Source organism: Rhincodon typus, chromosome 10 (genome assembly GCF_021869965.1).
Source record: "Rhincodon typus isolate 14 chromosome 10, sRhiTyp1.1, whole genome shotgun sequence".
In the NCBI taxonomy this organism is placed as follows: Eukaryota; Metazoa; Chordata; class Chondrichthyes; order Orectolobiformes; family Rhincodontidae; genus Rhincodon; species Rhincodon typus.
In genome coordinates, this window is record NC_063341.1 from 61,824,982 (window position 1) to 61,848,546 (window position 23,565).

At 39.9% G+C, this 23,565-nt stretch overlaps 1 protein-coding gene across 1 annotated transcript in view; it reads left to right on the plus strand.

The window, feature by feature from the left end:
• The window catches only part of dpyda.1 (dihydropyrimidine dehydrogenase a, tandem duplicate 1), a 619,381-nt gene that overhangs the window by 311,216 nt on the left and 284,600 nt on the right, over window positions 1–23,565 (plus strand). The window contains exons 9-11 of the mRNA XM_048601540.1: window positions 3,127–3,234; window positions 4,061–4,230; window positions 11,069–11,279. Coding sequence (XP_048457497.1) covers window positions 3,127–3,234; window positions 4,061–4,230; window positions 11,069–11,279 — 489 coding nt within the window. The remainder of the gene's footprint in view (window positions 1–3,126; window positions 3,235–4,060; window positions 4,231–11,068; window positions 11,280–23,565) is intronic.

Below are 23,565 nucleotides of genomic sequence, written 5' to 3' on the forward strand. Positions count from 1 at the left end.
TGCAACTCAGAGTGCCAATGCCATAAGGACTTTGCCAATGCAACCAAACAGTCTTGGACATTTGTACTTTGGTTTACAATGACCTGATGTCTCATGGGCACCAAGCCAATCCCCTACCTGCAGCCACCATCGTTACCATCACCCTGAACTTTTATGCATTTGGATCAAATTGAGGATCAGCTGCAGATCTGGCTGGTATCTCACAGTCAGTGGCTGATTATGTTATCAGGCATGTTACAGCTGACTATTCTGAAGGCAGGGGACTACATCCATGGGCTCGTGCAATGGGCCATTAAGCTCTTTAGCTTTTACTGAATATCCCTCATGGCTCACCCATGCAAAGCAACCAGGCACGGACAAACCAGTATGTCAGATTCCTAAATGGAAAAGACTTTCATTCACTGAATGCTCAGATGGCCTAAGAACTATTTTTTTGTAGGATAACATTTATTCTGTGAAGATCTGGCTCCTGTTATCCATCTAGACACAAAAGGTGAAAGCTCCAATCAGAGCAACCTACTTACACAAGCCTCCACTCAACTGAACATTGACATACTTACCGTAAGATGTATCTTGACTGGGTGGGTAGTATCCTCCATTACAAGCATACTGTTTATGCACCCATTCAGAATGACACTACATACGCTTCGTCCTAGATGGTGACACTTCTCTCAATGGACAAACTCATACACTCAAAGCTAACTCTGGTTCACTCTCAGTATCCCTGATTATCCTGTGCCATCAACAACATTGAACAGTCCATCTCTAAACAGAGTGTGTCTCCTTCTGTGCATTTCAGTATGCTGTTTCTGCATCTCTTCAGAATGGTGCTACATATAATTCTTTCAAAATGGTGCCACCTCTTGTAATGGAGGAGCTCGTGCACTCAAGGCTGACTCTGCCTCACTCATATTCTCCTGTTCTTCCTGTTCTCACATTCTAAGGCCCACGTTGGCTCCACAGAGATGTGTTTGCTTCTGCACTGGTGATGCTGTTCAGGTACAATGTGACAGTGCTGGTCCTGTAGAATTTCTGCACACTGAGAAGATCACTTATTCCACTCTCTGTACTCTAGTGCCTGCAGGAGAAGGCAAGTCAGCATAGTCAAGCCCAGAAATGATGATAGTTGTGAAGTCACAACACGCACTGGGCAGGAGTGACCTCTACCTGACGTTATCACTATCGAATGATTCTGCTCTTTCCTGCTTCCGGCCTCATCATTATTAATGGTCTGCCATGATGACAGCACAGTAATGTTCAGAGTCATCTTTGTGATGGCAGTGATGCCTCGTTGTCATTTTGGCCCAGGATGTGAGTGTGAATGACATCTCAGTGATAGGGCAGGAAATTCACTCTGACGGTTTTACCAAAGACAATGGGCACGCTCTTGTGTATGGAGTTGGAGGTCTCTTACCTTGTTACCACTTACTACTCATCTTCCCAAATCTTATGCAATCATTGTAGTGCTTATGCCCTCCTGTGCAGTCCTTGGCTGTTCATCTCCAGTCATTCACGTTTGGTCTCCTGTGATGAATGATGGGCACGGCAGGGGTGGGCATAATTCGTAACTAGTTGACAAGAGCAAAATCCTCTTCCTCTAAGCCACAGCTCAGCATTTGAGTTTGGGTCCTTCTGCAGTAAGAACCCTGTGAGACATGAAGCCCGGCTTTATATGTGTTACACCAGGCTGTCAGGCTTTGCTCACAGCCTTATTGCAGTATTTTTATTGCTAAGTATTTACCATCCTTGATGTTGGAGATTTTAGTGTATTGTCATGACCCACTAGTGTCATAAATTGGGCCCCACTATTCTGGAGTCGTAGCAATTTATGTTAATATACGCTCAGTACCCCAATTGACCTAACTTTCAGACCAAAGTTGTTGGAAGTTACAGATTAGGTTCCGGGACTAAACAAAAACAGTCAGTTAGGTGATTTTGCTTCCCGATTCCAATATCAAGATGATCTACTTTGTCAAGCCAGGCCACTGGTCTTCAGTTTTCTTTCCCTGGAATTTTCCACTGGCTTATAGAAGGACAGAGTGACTGATCCACTTGGAAAACGTCTCTGATTTATCAGTTCAAACGTCACAGCTCACAGCAGCTATGATAGGAAAGATGACTTCAAATTTATATTATTTTTTGTTACTGCAGAAAACGGGCAGCTTCTGTTGGGGAACAGAACAGCTACCTCTTCTGCATCTTTCTTTTTCTGTGTGTCTGTGCCTCTGTAAATTGTCTCCAGTTCCAATCTTGTCAGTTAGCTGTGAGCCAATCAACTTCTATTGTAAACATTTCCTCAGGTCCTGATTGTCTGCACATTACAGGAGCCTGTAGCCACAGGAACAGAGTTCGCAATAGGTATTGAACTCCTTGCTATGCATTTATCCAGCCATCCTGGAAAATCTCTGTTTAAAACAAAACTACTTCATCATTGCAATCCTTAGTTTTTAAAGGCACAAAAATAAAAGTCATGGTTTATACAGAATTTAAAGATCATATATGCCTTGAGTATTCCAAAAAGTTGGGAGTGCTATTAAGACAAATCATAGAATCTTAGAATAAAATCATAGTCTCTACAGTGTGGAAGCAAGCCATTCAGCCCAACGCGTCCACACTAACACTCACAGACTTTTTATCAAGGACTCTGCCACCTTGATAAATGATTCAATCGTCAATTTTTGAAAACTTTCTACAAATTTGTTTTCATTGTGGCTGTGCCATTTTTGAATAGTTCTGTTCAAAGTTGTAAAATATTACACCTAAGTACTTTAAGTATTCTATAGAAAGCTCATGTAAGATTGTGATATCAGATTCTAAATTACTTTCCCATATGTAATAGATGGTATTTCAACAAATATTAAGGGATATATAATTGTGATCAAAATAGTGCATGTGTTCTTTTGTTATGATTTTTAACACATGTCTTCAAAAAATTGAAGTATTTTTCGATAAAGTACCTCTTTATTGGTGAACATAGTCTGCATGAATGCTGAGACGATTGGTACTTACAACATTTTCAGGCAAGAGGATTATGAAATCATTCTGTTCATTCTAAAAATGCAAAAGGCTATTCAATTCTCATTCTCGGTGCATTATTATTTAACGGAACAATCTGTGTTTCAACAGGTTTACCAGAGCCAAAGAGAGATCACATCTTTGAAGGCTTAACAGTGGAACATGGCTTCTACACATCCAAGGAGTTCCTGCCTCTTGTTGCAAAAGCTAGCAAACCAGGTAGAATTTTATTGTTCAAAATATTGCGCAATTTGCTTGTGTTGTCAGGAGGACTGTTCACCATTAATTTTCTTCAACAAATGAAGTAAGTTCATGTTAAATGAAAGCATAATAACACTTGTTTATTGTGTGATAAAATGCTCCCATTTTGTAAAAGAATCATCAGCAATTTAGAATTTTGTCTTTGCAGTATATGCATTTTTCTTCATTTTACAACAGGAGCGTGCATAATATGAACTTGCGTATTGACAACTATTAGAAGCTGTAAAGTCTTATAACCTATGATTTGTCTAAGTTGTTCCCACAAATCTATTTTTTATGTCTGGAAATATATTCTGCTTAATCTTAATGATGTATGGATTTAATAAAAGAATTGGTTTCAAAAATTCATTTTAATGGTCTAAGGACATCTTCTGCGATACATTAGGGCTAACTAAATGCATGATCGCATAGTAAAAAGACATTATGATCACAGACTAATAGTATTTTTCTGATTTATTTAGATTTTGAGAGTTTTGATTGCTTCAGTGTAATGTATGTGAAATCTGATGCTGAAATCTGAACCATTCAATGTTGCCTGCAGTCATCCATAGAAGATAAAATAATAGGTCTCTTTGCTGAGGGTGCTGGGTGTGAAATTATGTATATGAATACATTCGAAAAAGAATAAAACATCCTGCAATGAAACAGAATAATGTGATAGTAATATGTCTCATTTCGACCTTCTGTTGTGCAATTTTACATTTCTATAAATACTTCGGTGTGACTTTGTGATGCCTAGAGTAAATAGCATATTTCAAAGAAAATGCTCTTTTTTTCTTCACAGGGATGTGTGCCTGTCAGTCTAGTCTGCCATCAATAAAAGGCACAGTTCTTGTACTTGGTGCTGGAGATACTGCCTTTGACTGTGCTACATCTGCATTACGTTGTGGAGCTCGCCATGTGTTTGTGGTTTTTAGAAAAGGATTTACCAATATCAGGGCTGTCCCAGAGGAGGTAAAATTCAACAAGCTTTAACACTCCAGATTTAATACAATTGGGCTTGCCTGATGGAACACAGATTGCAAGATTTCAATCTATTATGTTGTGCGTCCTGTCACTCAATACCTCAAGCTCAGCATTACAGAATTCAGTTGTTTGTATAACAGCTGTATTCCAAATTTAATATTCCTCATTCCTTTTCCAACATTTATTTAATATTACAAGAAGTCTTTATAAGATAGCAAGTAGATGAAGGCTGCTTCCCTAATAGTGTGTTGCCCTAATAAATCAACGTGGCCATTTTATATTTAATTATATTTTCGTACACCTGTCAATGTCATAAAAAGTTTGATGTGAACAATCTCAGTAGTCCTATATTTAACTTTACAGTGAGAAATATCTAAATTAAAGCATTAAGTAAAATATTTGATCTCAAGAAAGTCAAGAAACAAATTAATGAACCATGATTTGAATAGAATTTAGACTGAACAGTTTCTATTGCAAGCAGTTTCTCACATATTAACTGTTTTGTACATCCTAGCATCCTTATATTCAGGGACAGTAAGACTGCTCTGGTGTTTTGGCAAACATTACTATAATTTCCATGAGGATCTGCCAGAAGAGCTCAAATTTGTCTAGAACCTGGGTCCGGGCTTGACTTGGAGATTTCTGCAGTTGCTTCCCAAACCATCTCTGTGAGATCTTTGTGTTACAAGGCTTTATAATACAATGGGACTAGCCATGGCTCCCACATTCATAACACTGCCTCATGTGCAATCAGCTGCCACATGTCTTCATTCATCAAGAAAAAATTTTTAATACCCACTTGCTAATATTTCACTAATCATGTGTTTACGTCAATCCTTTCGTTTGCCCTTATCTTGTCCTAATAGTTCATTTATTTATGATATACTGATGTTCTGTTTGTCCCTTGAACTCCTCTTAATGGAAGTGGGATCAAAACTGGACATGGTTCTTCAAGCGTAGTCTGATTAATTTTTTATTAAACGTGTGTATTATCTCCACGAATGCTGTTAGTGTTATCGCTCCCTCTCACCCCATGAATTATATGAAATGAAACAATACTGCTGAATTAATGTGAGGGTAGGTATTCAGAGTATTAGTATTGAGGAAAATCAATAATACTAGCAATACTACAATGCTGCCATTTTGTAGCCTATTTTCCTTACTATTGCCTGCCAAACCAATTCATAACATCTTCAGTACTTGGTCAACTAGTATGGTATCAAAAGAAGAAAATACTTGTCAATCATGAACCAATTCTTTTCCTGAAAAATATTAAGATGTGGTCCTTCTCTGACCATGCTCAGGAAGACACAATAATAGGGTGAGTCAATTGGCACCTTGATAGGAAGCCCTATAGGGTCATAGAGTCATACAGCACAGAAGCAGATCCTTCAGCCCACTCGTCCATACCGACCAGCTTTCCTAAACTGATCTAGTCCCATTTGCCTGCATTTGCCCCAAATCATGGCATGATGTTCACAGGGACCCGGGAACTTATCCAACTACAGGTAAAAATGAAATGACTTATATGTTACTATTGAAGGGGATTAAAATTACATTGCAAGTGAAAAATGTAGAACTAAGTTTTATAAATAAATAATACATTTTTATGATATTTATAGTTCATTGCAATCCAATGCAACCCCAAAATTTTGCTTTTAAAGGGAATACTCCCATTCCATTTGTAAAAGTTGCCCTCATCTTTACAACTGTATTACAAATACAATACAATCTTATTATGTGTAACACAATTCATCTTTTCTTAACATCAACATGTCTCAGAACAAAGTACAATAAGCCTCCATCTGAAGGTGAGCAATTTTAAACAAGTAGTAATTGAATAAAGCTCATGAAGAAATGATCTGAGACAAATTGTTTGAGGAACAGTATTTTCGATAATAGGTTTGTGTATAAAACTTGCTTTATTATTTGTATTTGAGAGCATTTGCCCAAAGGCTGCAATTTCCAATATTTTCATCTATTTAGTTTTACTGCTGGATAAGATTTAAAGTGAACAGCAACAAATTTATTGAAGTCCTTTGAGGCAGTAACATACACTGTGGCTAAAAGGGAACTAGTCCGTAGACTTTCAGAAGAGATTTGATAAGATGCCAGATCAAAATTGTTGAGGAAAATAAAAGTTCATGCAGTGGAGATAATATATTGGCATAGATAGAAGATTGGGTAGCTAACAGAAAAAATAGTAGTGATAAATGTGTCATTTTCTGGTTGGTAGAGTGGACCATGGGCTGATACTTTTACTGTTTACAATTTATCTAAATTACTTGGACAAAGGGAGCAAAGATGCAGTTACTAATTTTGTTGATGATAAAAAATTGATAGGTAAGGTACTTCTGAAGAAGACATGAAGTTACGAAGCAATATAAATAGTTTAAGTGATTAAGCATAGATCTGGAAAATGGAGTATAATGTGTTAAAATGCTAAATTGTCCATTTTGGCAGAAAAAATACAAAAGAGGCATATTATAAAGTGGTGAGAGATTGCTGACTCCTAAGCTTCAGGAGTATTGAGTGTCCTAGTGCATGAGTTGCAGAAGGTTGGTTGCAGATGCAGTAAATAATTAGAAAAGCCAATGGAATGCTACTATTTTTTGAAAGAGGAAATAAATACAGAAGTACGGAGGTTATGCCTCAATTATATATAAGGCTGGTGAGACAACATCTGGAGCACTGAGTACTTTATTGATGTCCTAATATTAAGGGAGGATGTAAATTTATTGGAAGCAGTTCTGAGAAGGTTTCCTGGACTAAAACCTGGAATGCATGCATTGTCTTACGAGGAACTGTTGGACAGGCTAGGCTTGTATCTGCTGGAGTTTGGAAAAGTAACAGGTGACTTGATTCAAGCACATATGATCCTGAGGGGCCTTGACAGGGTGAATGTAGAAAGGGTGTTTCCTTTTGTGCGAGAGTCAAAAACTAGAGGCCACCTTTTCAGAACAAAGGATCACCATTTAAGACAGAGATGAGGAGATTATTTTTCCTTCTCACATCCTTGAATGGCAGTGGAAGTCATTTAAGCAAAAGAGTGCAAGTTGGAATTTGGAATAATCAGATTTTATTAAATGGCAGAGCATACTTGAGGAGAGAAGTAGCCTACTTCAGTTCCTAATTTGTACGTTCATTTGCATGTGTGCAAATGAAATAACTGCACAGAGGCTGGTGTCCTGTGACCAAGTCACCCTTTATTTACATATGCACAGAATACTGACAGTGGCCAGCCAGCTCGGAGTCAGTCCTCAAGTCAGGAGATTCTGAAATATAATATCTATTGCCCAGGTTAATATCTATTGCCCAGGGCTCCCTGATTGGCTCAGGTTAACAACCCCAATCAAGAATCTCATTGTTAGTGATATCCATTTGGTTCCAATCACACAGTAAATAATATAATTAGACTGTTGACAATACTATGAAACGTTCTTACTATCACTCTTCCCTTGTCACTCGCAGGAAGTGTACAACTTGCTAGGGCCACCCTTCTCACAAAATGGACAGTTTGGAAACACAGAAGGAGGAATATGACTGTATTGATAAATTTGTAGGAGTCATAAGTTTGCATTTCTTACTTAGAGTCTCCTTCGCACATTGTAGATTGAGCCTTGAATTTGAAAAACTCATGGGAAATTGTACACATTTATTTTTTATGCCTGAATATGCTGGATCTTCAAATTAACTGCTTCCATGACTCTTGCTGACAAAGGCCTACACATTTTTACTCTAGCCACCATTCTTGTTTATGTCAGTGGCTGTGCATGTATGTGTTAGTGTTGGGAGAATACAAAATCACAGTAGCTGAACTTTAGAAAATTTGTTATGCGCTGACCAAGGTGTCACCAAGGATTTTAAATCTTGTGAAGCTATAAGAGCTTCTTTTGACACCTACAGGAAAGTATTCACCATGACTGAGTTGATGACGTAAAACATTGCCTGTTTGATCATGATTTTGTGGGTTGTTAAACCTGTCTACACTTTCAAAGGATACAGGAGAAAATAAATCTACAGGAGCTGAGTGGAGATAACTACAGCCCAGTCAGTGCATCCCAAAGTTTTACTTGGATTTCCTTCAGATTTTTATTGTGCATCCTCAGTGTACCTGGTACCCATGGGAAACTTAATGTTGATATTTTTACAGAAGCATCATTGAACCCCATGAAAACCAAAAGAATTGCAGAATCTGTTAAACAGAAACAAAAAACAGAAATTGGTAGAAAAGCTCAACAGGTCTGGCAGGCATTTGTGGAGCAAAACCACAAGTTAATGTTTCAGGTTACTGGACACAAAACATTAACTTTGGTTTCTGTCTACAGATGCCACCAGACTTGCTGAGTTTTATCAGCAATTTCTGTTTTTGAACCCCATGAATCTCCTTTGCACTATGGTGTATGTTCATTTTAACTGAAATAGGGTCAATGTGTAATACAGTATTTATTCAAAGTGGTCAAGTGTAAGCCAGTACTTGCTATTTCTATTCAGTACCAAACAGATCTGTAACATTATGTTATTGAGTCACTCAGCTTTCCTGGCTATTGCAAATCTGTTTTCAAGCTTGTCACATTTTCCCCTTTATGAAAATGCTCCTTCTGTGTTTCAACTGAAGTCTTTGAGGTTCTGTACGCACTTTCTTTGCACAATTGGTTTGCTTTCTTTTTCAGCTGCCAAAGTTTTCTATTTTCTCATTGAGTATTCAATGAATACTTGAGATTAGTTTTACTGGGAAAATCTCTGGGAGTGCTGGCATAATCTTCTGACCTCAGGAACGAAAGCAGCTTTAAGGTGGAAATGTAAGAAATGAAGATAAAGGACAAATGGGTTTCCTATCAGAGCAAAAAAAAACAGCTGAGATTCCTTGGTTGCTGGACTGGATTTGATTCAGAAACATGACAAACCATAGAGAAGTTTTCATACCAGATGGAAATAAATGGACCTCTGCTCCTTCAATCTTTTCTTGTGGTGAGCATGAAGACATCTTCATGGATGGAGTAAGCTTTCTTGCTCTCCTTGATTATCAGAATATGATCAAAACCAAAGACGTTCTCAGAATTCAAGTATGGTTCCTATGCACAATATGTACAAATATATTAGACACACAATTACATACACAATAAAATAGAAGCTAATGAAAAATGTCTCAACTGTCAAGTGATAACTTCTCACACAAAACCACACACCCGATCCACCTGATTATCCTTATTAGAGAAAGTGACTCCTGATATTTAGGAATACTTTCCATTAGGCAAATAACTTTAACAGTTGATCATTTATCTTAATTTCTGGCAAGTTGGGTAACCAAATTTCCAGCTGTGAGAGCTACTACTACATGAATCTCAATTGCTGAGTTCAGAGTCACAGTAATTTGCAGAGTGACTTAGACTTCACTACCCATCAAATTGCACCATAATGGCCAGTCACTAGCTCTGAGGCTCAGAGATTCATAAAAGCAATCAAGGAATGTGTTCAGACTGCTCAGTTGGACACTTTATCTTGGTAGTAATAGTGCAGGCAATTCCTGTGTAAATAACTACCATCTATGCCTCACTGCACTATGGGTGAAGAAACTGCAACAACTATGCTCCATCACAAATTAAGAATCACAGTACCTCATGCTGTCGCATCCAACTAAAACGATAAGGCTGTGAAGAAAAATCACAAGGCTCAGGCAGAAGTGAAGGATGATGCTGTTTGAAATGCTGTGCCCAGCCTCATGAAATCAGTTTTGGTGATCATGCCCTTGTGAAGAATCTCATACAAAATATTTGTCTGCACTCTGATTTGCTGCATTATTTCAACCAATACAACTCGAATTACCAGGAAGGTGTTTTTTTTCAAGAAAATACTACCATTACGAGAATCTCATCATTACTGGTATTCATACGGACTGAAAACAGTATTGATTTTAGAAGTTCTGACTTTGATAAAACAGCCATCTGACTGTTTACAATACCCCTTTCAGGAATAGGAGACCTGAACCGTGATTTTCTTTAAAATTATATTTGTTACATTTTGGAAGGTTTTGTTTTCGAAAATGTCAGTGTATTTAATGTGAGGTTGGAGTGTACCTATGCAGACACTAGAGGGGGAGCTTGGGTGTTTTTGTTAAAAACAATAATGCTGGCATCACATAACTTTATAAGAACTTTTCTGACAAATTATAGGCAGGATTTTGCATATCAGATCAGGATGTCAGTGCTGAGCTCAATGTGAGTCTTAACCTGACATTGATTTTGCCAAAATTGGTCTGTCTGAGGCCATGGGTGTGCTTAATATCCAATTGACATCCTGTGGCAGTAACTGTGGCCAGATAGTTGGGGAAGGGCCTCAAAGTCTTCCTGGAATGCTGGGCCCTTCCTGGTGTATCGTTCAATGGCCAGCTCCAGGTAGCTGCCATGCACCCAATGTCATGAGAGGCCCACAGGCTGACTAAACTGGAAATTTCCAGGTGATCTCTGTTCATTGGCATTAATTGTAATTTCCTTAAGGATACCCAAACTTGAATGTGGCTAGACTATTCTGCCTTTGAACTAGCCTCTCCAAAAATGACTCACGAGCAGGGTGTTGCTGGCAAATAGGCACCCCAGCCAGCAGGCCCACCTCCTCCGAAAATTCTACTGTTTGGTAGCTTAAGTGCCAACAGTAAGAAAAATGGCACGGAATAAGTTACAGTACATTTCCATAAACTTATTCTGTACGATGTCCAGTCTTTATAAATTGATGCATGCATTTAACACCACACTCTAATATTAGCATGAAGGTCAAGGTTGTTCCATGCTTACCAATGTTGTTTCTGCCTCTTGTAATTGTCTATTAGATGGAGCTAGCAAAAGAAGAAAGATGTGAGTTTTTGCCTTACATGTCACCAAGAAGGATTATTCTGAAAGGTCAGCACATTTCTGCAATTGAGTTTGTTCGTACAGAGCAGAATGATGTTGGAGATTGGATTGAAGATGAAGACCAAGTTATTCGCTTAAAAGCAAACATTGTCATCAGTGCATTTGGCTCCATTCTGAGTGATCCTTCAGGTATGCAACTATAAACTACAATACATTTTTTCTAAATTTATTTCTGAGACGCTATAAAAAGCGTAAAACATAATTGTGGCTTTTTTTCCTTGAGGTATAATATTATTAGATTGCATTGGCATCGACATTGTAACATTTCTGGCAATTAGTTAAACAGTTTTCCTCTGTGGTGCTGTATTCTAACTCTGGCGAACAGCTCTGTGCTAGTTCAGAGCTACTGTACCCACGACTTATAAAAGAACTAGGAATCGCTGGAAATATTCAACAGGTCAGACAGCATCTGTGGTGAAAGAAACATAGTTTGGGGGTGGAATTTTATAGGGGTCTGAGTGACATGGATTATGGCGAGGCGTGTGGCAGAACTGGATGACAAGTGCAGCCTCAAAAACTCTCAATGTTAGGAGACAGTCATGCTGCCTTTTATGCTTTTCACAAGAGGCTTGACGAGATTCTCACTAGGTAATGGCAAATTGCCAATTGCCAATTATTATTAATTGTTAAAAGACTTGTTAGCAGGGCAACTTGTATCATTAACACTCAGCCTCCCAACCTTAGCAAATGTGCCAAATGGGCTCAAAGTCAGGAAAACTCAAGGAAGCCAGAGTAGATGCCCAGTGGATTCAGCTTGCCCCTTGCTCCAAAGGACGTCCATGTTGGGCACTGGGCACCAACATCTCAGGGCACAATGTAGAGGCACCTGCTACATGCATCTCACACCCACCGTCACCGGCATCAAACATGTGCCAACCTCTCAGAACCCTCATGGCACTTAAAGGATGCTTCTGCACCTCAGGCTGCACCAGCCGCTATCCTTGCAATGGTACAGCAACAAGGCCAGAGACATACACTTAGCTCATGGACTTGACCAGGCTGCATCTCCAGGCACTTGACCTTCTCTCACAGGGCTCAATCTGAGCCCACCCACATAGTCACAGCATCCCTGTGCTGCATTGTCTTGCCTTGTCTTTTTGAGATGTGCCCCTTCAGTCAGGGATATCAAGTTCATATAACTTCCGTCTTGCCTTAGCATTTAGCACAGAAACAAAGCCAAAAAGATTGATGTGTTTGTCAACAGGTCTCAGTGAAGTCAAAGGGGATAGATTTCGCTCAGGAGGTCCCAATACAGTAAGTGCAGGGCAGCCTCTGGTACCAGGCCACACTTTGCTTGGGGCTGTCAGAGTCGGGTTCCTTTCCGCACAAGAGTTGCAGAGCTGAAAGCAAGTCAGCCCACCAACCACCTGGATTCTTTCTTCCCTACTGTGGGCTATTTACATCCTGGAATAAGAAACGGACAGGTATTACAGGAGATAAAATTGGGTGTACCAGGTATTACTGTTGGTGCAAGTGGGGAGGTGTCCCAAGCAAGTGAATGGGTAGCACAAGGGGTACGCAGAGTTAGTGATGTCACTGTTTAGGGTGGGTGAAAGCGAGTGAACGGGACTGGTGCAGGCTGCAACAGAGTGAGTGTGTGGTACTGGAGAGAAGATAGTGGCACTTACACTGGCAGAGTGTGGAAAGGGCATTGACCTTCCATCAGTACTATGCATTCCTCCACACTGGTGAGACTCGCACATTGACCCATGGCAGCCTCAGACCAGGCTGGTATTGTCTGGTGTTGTGACATTCGCTGCTGGTCCTGAGGGAGGAGGAAGTCCTGCCTCTGCACCACCCCTTCCAGCAGGACCTCCAGGAGCCTGCCCGCAAAGCAGAGTGCCAATTTCCCACTGCCTGCCAGGACTGGAGTGAATGTCAGGAACTGTGCAGGGCTGCTCCAGACTGAGAGTGCTTGTTCTGGTGTAACTTGTGCATTCGAAGGTGGCACGGTGCAAGGGACACAGGTCTTTTGGCAGGTATATGCCAATTGGTGAGTTGTTCCAGAAAGGCACATGGTAAGATGGGGTATAAATCAGATGGGAGAGACACCATAGAGGCCTGGTAGATAATTAGTGAGGTGAGTTTGATAAGAGGACAAGAACACTTGCTAGGCCTCATGGCAACAAACCCTACAAAAGACTTTGATGCAACTTGCACTCGGCCAAAAGAATGCAAGATTCAGCCCAATATTTCTGATCAACAAAATTCTAGCAGATCATGACAAGATGCTTTGTTTTAAAAATATACAATCTCCTAACCCTTAAGTTCATTAACACTATATATATACATATATATATAATATATATATGAATGGATTATTTATCCTGTCATTTTTATTGTGTCCACCACTTGATTAAGCTGCAAAAAAGAATTGAAAATTGGGAAATCAGTGAAGTATTAGTTTAAAGGCTCTTTAGTTAAGTGAGGCCAAGATATTACAATGACCTTTACAAGGTGATTGGATGTATAGACATTTTAAATAATGGAAGAATAAAGGCCCGATGAATGAATAGAATTGAAAGGAGCTTCAGGAATAGTTTATGAATGATATAGTTGTTTGGGAATATTGTTCATTTGTGTGTTATATTTACTTGACATTGCAAACTTTTTTCTTAAATCCACCTTGGCAATTATACTGTTTGAATAGAGTCACAGAGTCAAAGAGTTATACAGCATGGAAACAGACCCTTCAATCTAACTCATCTATGCCAACCAGACATCCTAAACTGATCTAGTCCACTTACCAGTTTTTGGCCCATATCCCTCTAAATCCTTCCTATTCATGCACCCATCCAGGCATCTTTTAAAAGTTGTAATTGTACCTGCCTCCACCACCATCTCTGGCAGCTCGTTCCATACATGTACTACCCTCTGCATGAAATGTTTGCCCCTTAGGTCCCTTTAAATCTTTTCCCTCTCACCTTAAACCTACATCCTCTAGGTCTGAACACTACTCTCTAGGAAAAAGACCTCGGCTATTCACTTTATCCATGTCTCTCAGGATTTTATAAACGTCTATAAGGTCATCCCTCAGCCTCTGGCTCTCTAGGGAATATAGCCCCAGCCTATTCAGCAAATCCCTATAGCTCTTACCCTCAATCCCAGCAATATCCTTGTTAATCTTTTTTGAACCCTTTCAAGTTTCATAGCATTCTTCCTATAGCAGGGAATACTGCACGCAGTATTCTAAAAGTGGCATCACCACTGTCCTGTACAGCCGCAACATGATGTCCCGACTCCCATATTCAGTGCACTAACCAATGAAAGTGCGCATTCCAAATGCCTTCTTCACCACTCTGTCGATCTGCGACTTCACTTTCAAGGAACTATGCACCTGGAACCCTAGGTCTCTTTGTTCAGCAACACTCCCCAGGACTGTACCATTAACTGTATAACTCCTTCCCTGGTTTGCCTTATGAAAATGCAGCAATTCACATTTATCTGAAATACACTCCATCTGCTACTCCTCGGCTCATCGACTCATCTGATCAAGGACCCACTGTACCCTGAGATGACCTTCTTAACTGTGCAATACACCATCAATTTTGATGTCATCTGAAAACTTACTAATCCTATATTCACATCCAAATCATTTATATAAATGATGAAAAGCAGTGGACCCAGCCCCGTTCCTTGTGGCACACTGCTGGTCTCAAGCCTCCAGTCTGAAAAACAACCCTCTACCACCACCATCAGTCTCCAACCTTCAAGTCAATTTTGTGTCCAGTTGGCTAGCTTCCCCTGGATTCCATGTGACCTAACCTTGCCAATAGTACCTTGTTGAACGCCTTTCTAAAGTCCATATGGACAATGTCTACCATTCTGCATTCATCAATCTTCTCTGGCACCTCTTCAAAAAAATACTCAATCAAATTATGAGACAATATTTCCCTGCACAAAGCCAAGTTACTATTCCTGATCAGTCCTTACCTTTCCGACTGCATGTAAATCCTTTCCCTCAGAACGCCCTCCAACAACTTACCCACCTGTGCAGCTTGTTTCAAGTGTTCAATGATTGCTACAAACTAAAATGAAAGTAATTACAGCATTGACAGAGGCCACATGACTACAGCAAAACAGTCAGTATTTTTCCAAATAGCCCCTTTTAATTTGAAAAGAAAAAGCATGTACTGCCATTGGCTATTGCAAATTACCCAATTTACACAACATAAATGGTGACACAAAATACAAAAAAAATTCAATCACAGAGTTTTGATAATTGTCGTCAATACCACTTTCCTCTGTCTCTGCATCTGCATTTCATTTGTTACCGCTAAAGTGCCAGGTCTTTTTAAAAAAATTGCATGCAAGGAGTTGTCAATTTGTCTGATATTTGTCTGCAAGTACACATTGCACACAGGTTCAGGCAGCCAACTCATGGACTGGGCCAGAATGCATTTCAGGGCTGCTGTTTGCTCTCTTATTGCTCACTCACTTTATGCCTACCTGGATGGCCCTTTCGATGCTTTAACCACGCCACACTGCATCTGCTGCAAGCAAACAGCCATTCCTTAAAGTCTAAGGGGAGTAGTCCACACTCAATCGAGGATACACCCTTCAGACAGGTTCTGTTATGTGAAAGTCTTTACAGCAGAGGCCTGAATTAATTATTAATTATTCATTAATTATATTCATGCTGAGATAGATAGATTTATAGTCAAATGTTATGGGGAAAAGGCAGGATGGTGGAGTTGAGGATTATCTTCAAAGAATGATGTCATTACACAGACACCCATCAAATGAAACTCAGATACATTTGTGAGCATGGCATGCTTTGTGAACTTTGGGCATCAGCATAATAGATGCAGTCCAAATCCTTGCCCCAGCACTCCTGACCATTTCTGTAAAATAACAATTGAATCCCACTCAAACGCAAAACAGAAATTGCTGGCAAAACTCAGCAGGTCTGGCAGCATCTGTTGGAAGAAGGCAGAGATAACTTTTCGAATCTAGTGACTCTTCATCTCCCAGCTCTAACTAAGAATACATAGTCTCTGATGTATCAATACCATTGTCTGAGTAGCTGGGGATTAGAGAAGGCAGCCTTGTCTATGCTTCCTCGGAGGTATCCATACTGCCTCAAAAATGGAGGAGGGCACATTTTGCGGGGAAGGCCTTTTGATGATGGAGACCGGGGACATCCCTCTGGAGCCTACAGAAGACTAAAGAGTGATGCTACTAAAGAGTACAAGGTATAACATGTTAATCTTGAATGCTCAGTGGAGGTAAAGGGAAGTAGCACCACAATGAACAATGCTTCTTTCTTGGTTGCTATGGTGATTTCTGCATCACATCGGCACAATCTTGGTTTTTGCTGGCCAGGGCTAGGATCATCTCGTCATTGAGTTTGAGGAGTCGAACATCTGGTATGTCATGACCTGTTCTGACCCAATCAATCTGCTATTCTCCTGGAATAAGAGAAAAAAATACAGATTGATTGAGATGAAAGCAGATGGCACAGGTTGGTTCAGGTGGGCAAAAGTGGTGAGGTGACCCAAGTGGTTGAATAAGTAGTGCAGAAGTCAGGCAGTATTAAGAATGTGAGGTGGCAAGAATGTGTGAGGGAAGATACTATGGGTGAAAGTAAGAGTGTTAAAACATGATTAGAGACAAAAAAACTGCAGACGCTGGAATCTAAAGTAAACAAACAGGAGGCTGGAAGAACACAGAAAGCCAGGCAACATCTGGAGGAAAGGAGCAGTCAATGTTTTGGATATTACCCATCTTGAGGACTTCAGTCTTGAACAAGGGTAATACCCAAAATGTTGACTGCTCCTTTCCTCCAGATGCTGCCTGTTACAACATGAGCCTTGGTGGGATGTGTGTGCAGGAACAGAGATGGAGTGGGTGTGAGCTAGTAGAGACCAGATCACAGAATTCATATAGTCTGGAAGCAGGCCATTCAGCCATTCAAGTCTACATCGATCCTCTGAAGAGCATCCCACACAGACCCACCGCCCAGCCTATAACCCTGCATTTCCCATGGCTTGTCCTCTTAACCTGCACACTTTTGGATTGTGGGTGGAAACTGAAGCACCTGGAGCAAACCCAGGGGGAGACACAGGGGGGATGTGCATAGCCCACACAGACAATCACCTGAGGGTGGAATTGAACCCAGGTCCCTGGCACTGTGAGGCAGCAGTGCTAATTGCTGAGCCAGAGCACTGCCAGATGGTGACACTTACCTTGATGGAGCAGTGAAGGTCATCCACTATCTTGCGCTGTTTCTTCAGACTGTGGAAACTTACTTGTTTAATAATTTTGGAAAGCTATTAGTGTCCTCACACATGAAGACTTATGCAAAGCATTTATTTAACTCCTCCACCATTTATTGTTTGCTGGCCTCATCCTCTAAGGCCCTTTGTTTGCTCTGTCCTCTCTCATTCTTTCAATATATTTAAAGAAGCTCTTAGTGTTTGTTTTGATATTACTTAGTTTATTTTGAAAATTTATTTCCGCATTTATTTTAGTCATGATTTGCTAGTTTTTAAAACTTTTCTAAACCTCTAACTTCCCACTAATCTATCCCACATTGTAAGCTTTTCTTTTAATTTGATGCAATCCCCTTAAGTACCTTTATTAGCCATTGTTGGTTTATCACCTACCTAGAATCCTTCTTCCTCACTGCCATATACCTTTGTTGTGAATTATGAACTATTTTCTTAATCATATGTCACTGTTCATCAACTGTCTTTCTTGCTAAACTCCTTGCTAAACTTCTTGCTGTCCACTCTAGATAATTCTGTCCTCTTTTGAAATTGACCTGATTTAAATTTAGCACAAGTCATTTCTGATCCATGTTTCTCACTCTCAAACTAAATGCTCATTTCTACCATGTTGTGGTCTTTGTTACCTAGGGGATCATTGATTCTGAGATGATTTATTAAATCTGCCTCATTATATATTATCAGATCGAAATTAGCCTGGTCCCTGTTTGGATCTGTTCTGTGAAATTGGCCTGAACATGATTTGTGAATTTCTCCTCATGGCAACCTCTGTCAAATTGGTTTTCCAATCTAATTGAAAATTAAAATCATCCATGAATATTGTGCTGCCATTTTTATTTGCCATCATTATGTCATGATGTATTCTCTGTCCTACAGTATAACTTCTATTAGGCAGCCTTTAGACAATTCCCACCTATGTCTACTTCCTTTTGTTATTTCTTACATTTTCCAATAAGATTCTACTTCTTCCCATCCAAGATCATCTCTTGCGATTGTACTTATTAAGAAATTACCTTAATCTTCCGCAATATTTACATTCTATCTTCTGGTCTTGATTTTTATGCTGGCTTTTGTGCAAGTATCTCATTTCTTTCCCATATGTTGTTTTCGTTTCGCATGGAATGTCTCTGAGCACAGTGCAAACCCTCATCTGTTTAGCCTTTGATACACATTAGCTGATGATCAATCATCTCAGGGATTCTACACATATTGATAGCTTTCTTGAGAGGATGTTTCCCCCCTCTCAGCAGATATTACTCATAGCAGGATCTCTTGTGCCCAAAACAATCCTATCTCTGATGAGATCAGCTTTCAATTGTCCAAACTCTCATGATTCAGCAAGATGTGTCATGTCATCTCATACTCATCAGTATTCCCTGTTTCCCCTGAGCTCTGAAGTTCAGCACATACCATTCATAAACAACATTGATAGAAAGTTGAAATTATATTTTCAAAGCTTTCAAAATCTTTACTGCATGGATTCTTCATTCCTCAGTGAGCCTTAGGGTGTCATACAGCTTCTATCATGCTATCCTCTGCACTGATAACAGGGTTGATACTGTTACTTGTTTAGCCTTTTAATCATTTCTGCAGTTATCTCATGTTATGTGTGGGAAAAAAAATCTAATTCTCTCTCATAGCTCCTTTCTTTTCCACACAGCAGGGAATGGAAAATTCACAACCATTCTGACTCACTCAGCAATTAAAAATTGCAGAGTACAGTTTTAAATCTTCCTTGGTATCTACTTTTATTTATAGTAGCTGCTCCTTCACGTCTCTGAAAATTCACTCAATCTCACCTTCACATTTCTACCATTGTGTTTCAAGCAATGGGTTTAATGGCTGTGACAAACTAAAATGTACATTTATAGTACAGGTGGAGGTCGCATGACTACAGCAAGCTAGCCAGTATACAATGTACAACTGTATTTTGCTAATTGTTACCTATATTTGACCTACATGTGACTAATTGCAAGCATTATTTGATCCTTATCATTTGTTCTGACACAGTACACTCACCTCACGCCTTTTTTCTCATTCATGGGAAAATAATCCAAATTCCTTACAATTTAGTTACATCATCAACAGTCAAATTGGCACAGGGGATATGATATGAAAACCCTTCATCTTATTCAAGCATTCCTGCAGAGAATAGGAAGTTTTTCCCATTGCATGCTATGGGATTTTATTGCACCAAGAATTAAGGCTAATAAAAATTAGGAAAACATTTAGAAAATGGCTTATCACTACAGAAAAAAATAAATTCTAAGAGCATTGTTTGGGACATTTTAATTAGAAAATGCTCGGCATTGTTTTTTTTGAATTTTCCTTAACGACCTTGAATGATTGGGTCATATTCACATGTGAATAGCTGCTCAAATGTTGTTTTACTGTTGCTCTGCTTATCTTTATTTGCCAGGTTTCTCTAATGGGTGATGTAATGCTGATTATTGTGGTAAAGAAATGCCTGTATTCTGATTGGTTGAGAGAGAATAATAAGTCCTTGATAATGTCACACTTCAGTGTAATAAAAAAAAATCAAAATTGTACAACTGTGCCAAAAATTGCAATATGTAAAAGTAATACAATTCCTGTTAACCCTCTGTTGTAGAAATGTAGAGACTATTCTATTTGTATTTGAAGAGTCCCTCATCATCGAAGAAAATTGTGGCATTGTGTGTGTGTGTGTGTGTGTGTGTGTGTGTGTGTTTGTGGAGGAGGGAGAGGTGTGTTTAAGAAGATGAACAGTGTCAAATTTCAGTAAAATCATCTGTACACTGTCAGAAAAAAATTAATGAGCTGCTAAAGCTGAAATTACAAAGACTTCAGAAATTGGTTAAACATCACAGCTATTAAACTGTTTACTGAAGCATTACAGATATACTGCAACTAATCAGCATCTCTGCTATTTAAACAAATGCAAACTGAACAGACATAACATGGATGCATAATTAGTTAAGGCATTTTGAATTGATAAGAATTTTAGCTTTTTATCTGCTTTACATTTTCTCAATATGGCACACAGAGAATCGTTACTACAACATGTCTTGTATAACTCATAGATTTGAACCTTAATTTTGTCTTTAATTTGTTGTCTGTTCTTTTTCTCATTTGAGTCCCTGTCCCTTACTTCATGCTGCCATGAACCCCAACAATAAAGATTAGGATCAAATAAACAAGCTACAAGTTCCATAAGAGATAGTGTAGTCCCTGTGTTAGTCAGTAGGGAGCATGGGGCCAATAATACACGTATGATGCAGTACCACTGGGACAACTGCTCCTTAATTATTGAATGTTGCTGCACATAAACAATACAAGGTTAGCTTATTTAAATATTTAAATTTTGCCTTTGGCACCTTGCTCATTACTTGATCTGAGAATTCCTACACCGTAAATGTAAACGATTTATACCTTCAGGGTTGAAGAAGCTGGGTGACCAAAACTGAGGCTCAACAGAGGCCACTGAAAGGGAGGGCTAGCAAAGATTCAATTTTAAGAATTCTTTTCTAGAAAGGGTTGTTGAGCAACGAGTGGGTTCTTCTGATTCACACAGTGCCTCATTGAAATTCGGTATCATTTGGTGTTACAAATTGGACTTCGAAGATTCTCACGCTGCCAATTCCCTAGATGACATGCAGCAACATTACCCTGTACACAACCTTATAGGGTGCAACATATAAAGCTTTCCTCTCAACAAAAAACTGCTCAGGATGAAGTCAATTGAAAATTTTAAAACTGAGATACATAACTTTTTGTTGTGAAAATATCAAAAGATTATGGAACATAGACGGGTGGCTGATGTTAATGAAGATATGTCATGTTTTAATTAAATGGTGGAACAGGCTCAAGGGCTGAATGGCATCCTCCTTTCCCTATGCTTCTAAATGGTGGAAGATACACAAAAAAAACAGACTCATTGACAGCAAAGTTTTTAATTGGAAGGCTACAGGGACAAGCTGTTCCAAGATTCTGAATGCTGGAGGTTAATGAGTTGTTTTGTTTATGTTAAGCAAGACCATCTAGTAATGAGCCACTTGTCACCACCTACCACTGAGCCTACTAGAATTTATTAGTTGCTTAGGAATTACATTATATTTCATCAGACAAGTTCTTGCCCACTCACTAAGCCTATATAAACCCTCCTGAAGCTGATTTATATCTTATTCAAAATTTAGGCTTTCCCACTTAGTTTTGTGTCATCCACAAATTTGGAAATATTACAAATGGTCTCCACTTCCAAATTATTGATATATATTTTGGACAACTGGGGCCCAAGTACTGAAACAAACACAGAGAATGCTGGAGAAATTCAGCAGGTCTGGCAGCAACTGTGGATAGAGAAACAGAGTTAACATTTCGAATCTGGTATGACTTGCTTCAGCACTCATTGTTCTCATCGCTTCTCCTTGATCAATTTTGTTTGGCACATGCTCAAAAAACTCCAACAAAATGATCAAACATGAGTTCCCATTCACTAATCTATGCTGACTATGCGCACTCAGATCGTTATTATCCAAGTATCTATTTATCTCATCTTTTTCAATACATTATAGCATTTTCTCTGCCACTGGTGTGAAGCCAACAGTTCTGTAGTTCCTTGATGTCTCATTCCCATTTCAAAAAGTGTGGCGACATTTGCTACTTTACAATCTGTGGGAAACATTCCAGAAACTAAGAATGTTAGAAGATGGTCACTAATACATCGACTCTCTATGGTCACCTCTCTCTGGATGTAGAATATCAGTCCTGGGAACTGATCAACTTTTTGTCCCATTAGTTTCTCCAGTCCCCATGAATCAGTGCCTATGAATTGGAAGATTGAAAACATAAGCTTGCTGCTCAAGAAACAAGGGAGATTGAAAACAAGATGCCATTAGCCTAAGATGCTAGAATTCTTTATTAGGGATGTGATATATGACGTTAAGAAAATCAGGGTATGACTGGGCACAATCAACATGGTATATAAAGTATAATCATGCCTGATATGTCTGTTAGAGTTTGAGAGACTGTGGCTAGCCGGGGAATGGCTAGCTGGGTAGGTAAGGGAAAAACCAGGGAATGTGGTATTTCAAAATTAGAATTACAAAAGGTATTCAATAAGGCGTTACACACGAGATTGTTGCACAAAGTTAGGGCTGATGGGCATAATGTAAGAGTATGGATTGAAGGTTAGTAAGTGAACAGAAACAGTAGGAATAAACAAGTCACTTTTAGGTAGGCAAGTTTAAACCATTGAGTTTCTGGAAGTGCATGGTTCTCCGCTATATAGAATCTGTAACAATGAGATAATGAAACAAAGAATGTAATAGATCTAAAACAAAATTAAAAATGCAGGAGATAGTAGGAACTGCAGATGCTGGAGAATCCGAGACAACAAGGTGCAGGGCTGGATGAACACAGCAGGCCAAGCAGCATCATAGGAGCAGAGAGGCTGACGTTTCGGGCCTAGACCCTTCATCAGAAAAGAGGGAGGGGAAGGGGGTTTTGAAATAAATAGGGAGAGAGTGGGAGGCGGATAGAAGAGGGATAGAGGAGAGGATAGGTGGAGAGGAAACAAACAGGTCGAAGAGGCGGGGATGGAGCCAGTAAAGGTGAGTGTAGGTAGGGAGTTAGGAAGGGGATAGGTCAGTCCAGGGAGGACGGACAGGTCAAGGGGGCGGGATGAGGTTGGTCGGTAGGAGATGGAGGTGCGGCTTGAGGTGGGAGGAGGGGATAGGTGGGAGGAAGAACAGGTTAGGGAGGCAGGGACGAGCTGGACTGGTTTTGGGATGCGGTAGGGGGAGGGGAGATTTTGAAACTTGTGAAATCCACATTGATACCATTGGGCTGCAGGGTTCCCAAGCGGAATATGAGTTGCTGTTCCTGCAACCTTCGGGTGGCATCGTTGTGGCACTGCAGGAGGCCCAGGATGGACATGTCGTCTGAGGAATGGGAGGGGGAGTTGAAATGGTTCGCGACTGGGAGGTGCAGTTGTTTATTGCGAACCGAGCGTAGGTGTTCTGCAAAGCGGTCCCCGAGTCTCCGCTTGGTTTCCCCGATGTAGAGGAAGCCACACCGGGTACAGCGGATGCAGTATACCACATTGGCAGATGTGCAGGTGAACATCTGCTTGATGTGGAAAGTCTTCTTGGGGCCTGGGATGGGGGTGAGGGAGGAGGTATGGGGGCAGGTGTAGCACTTCCTGC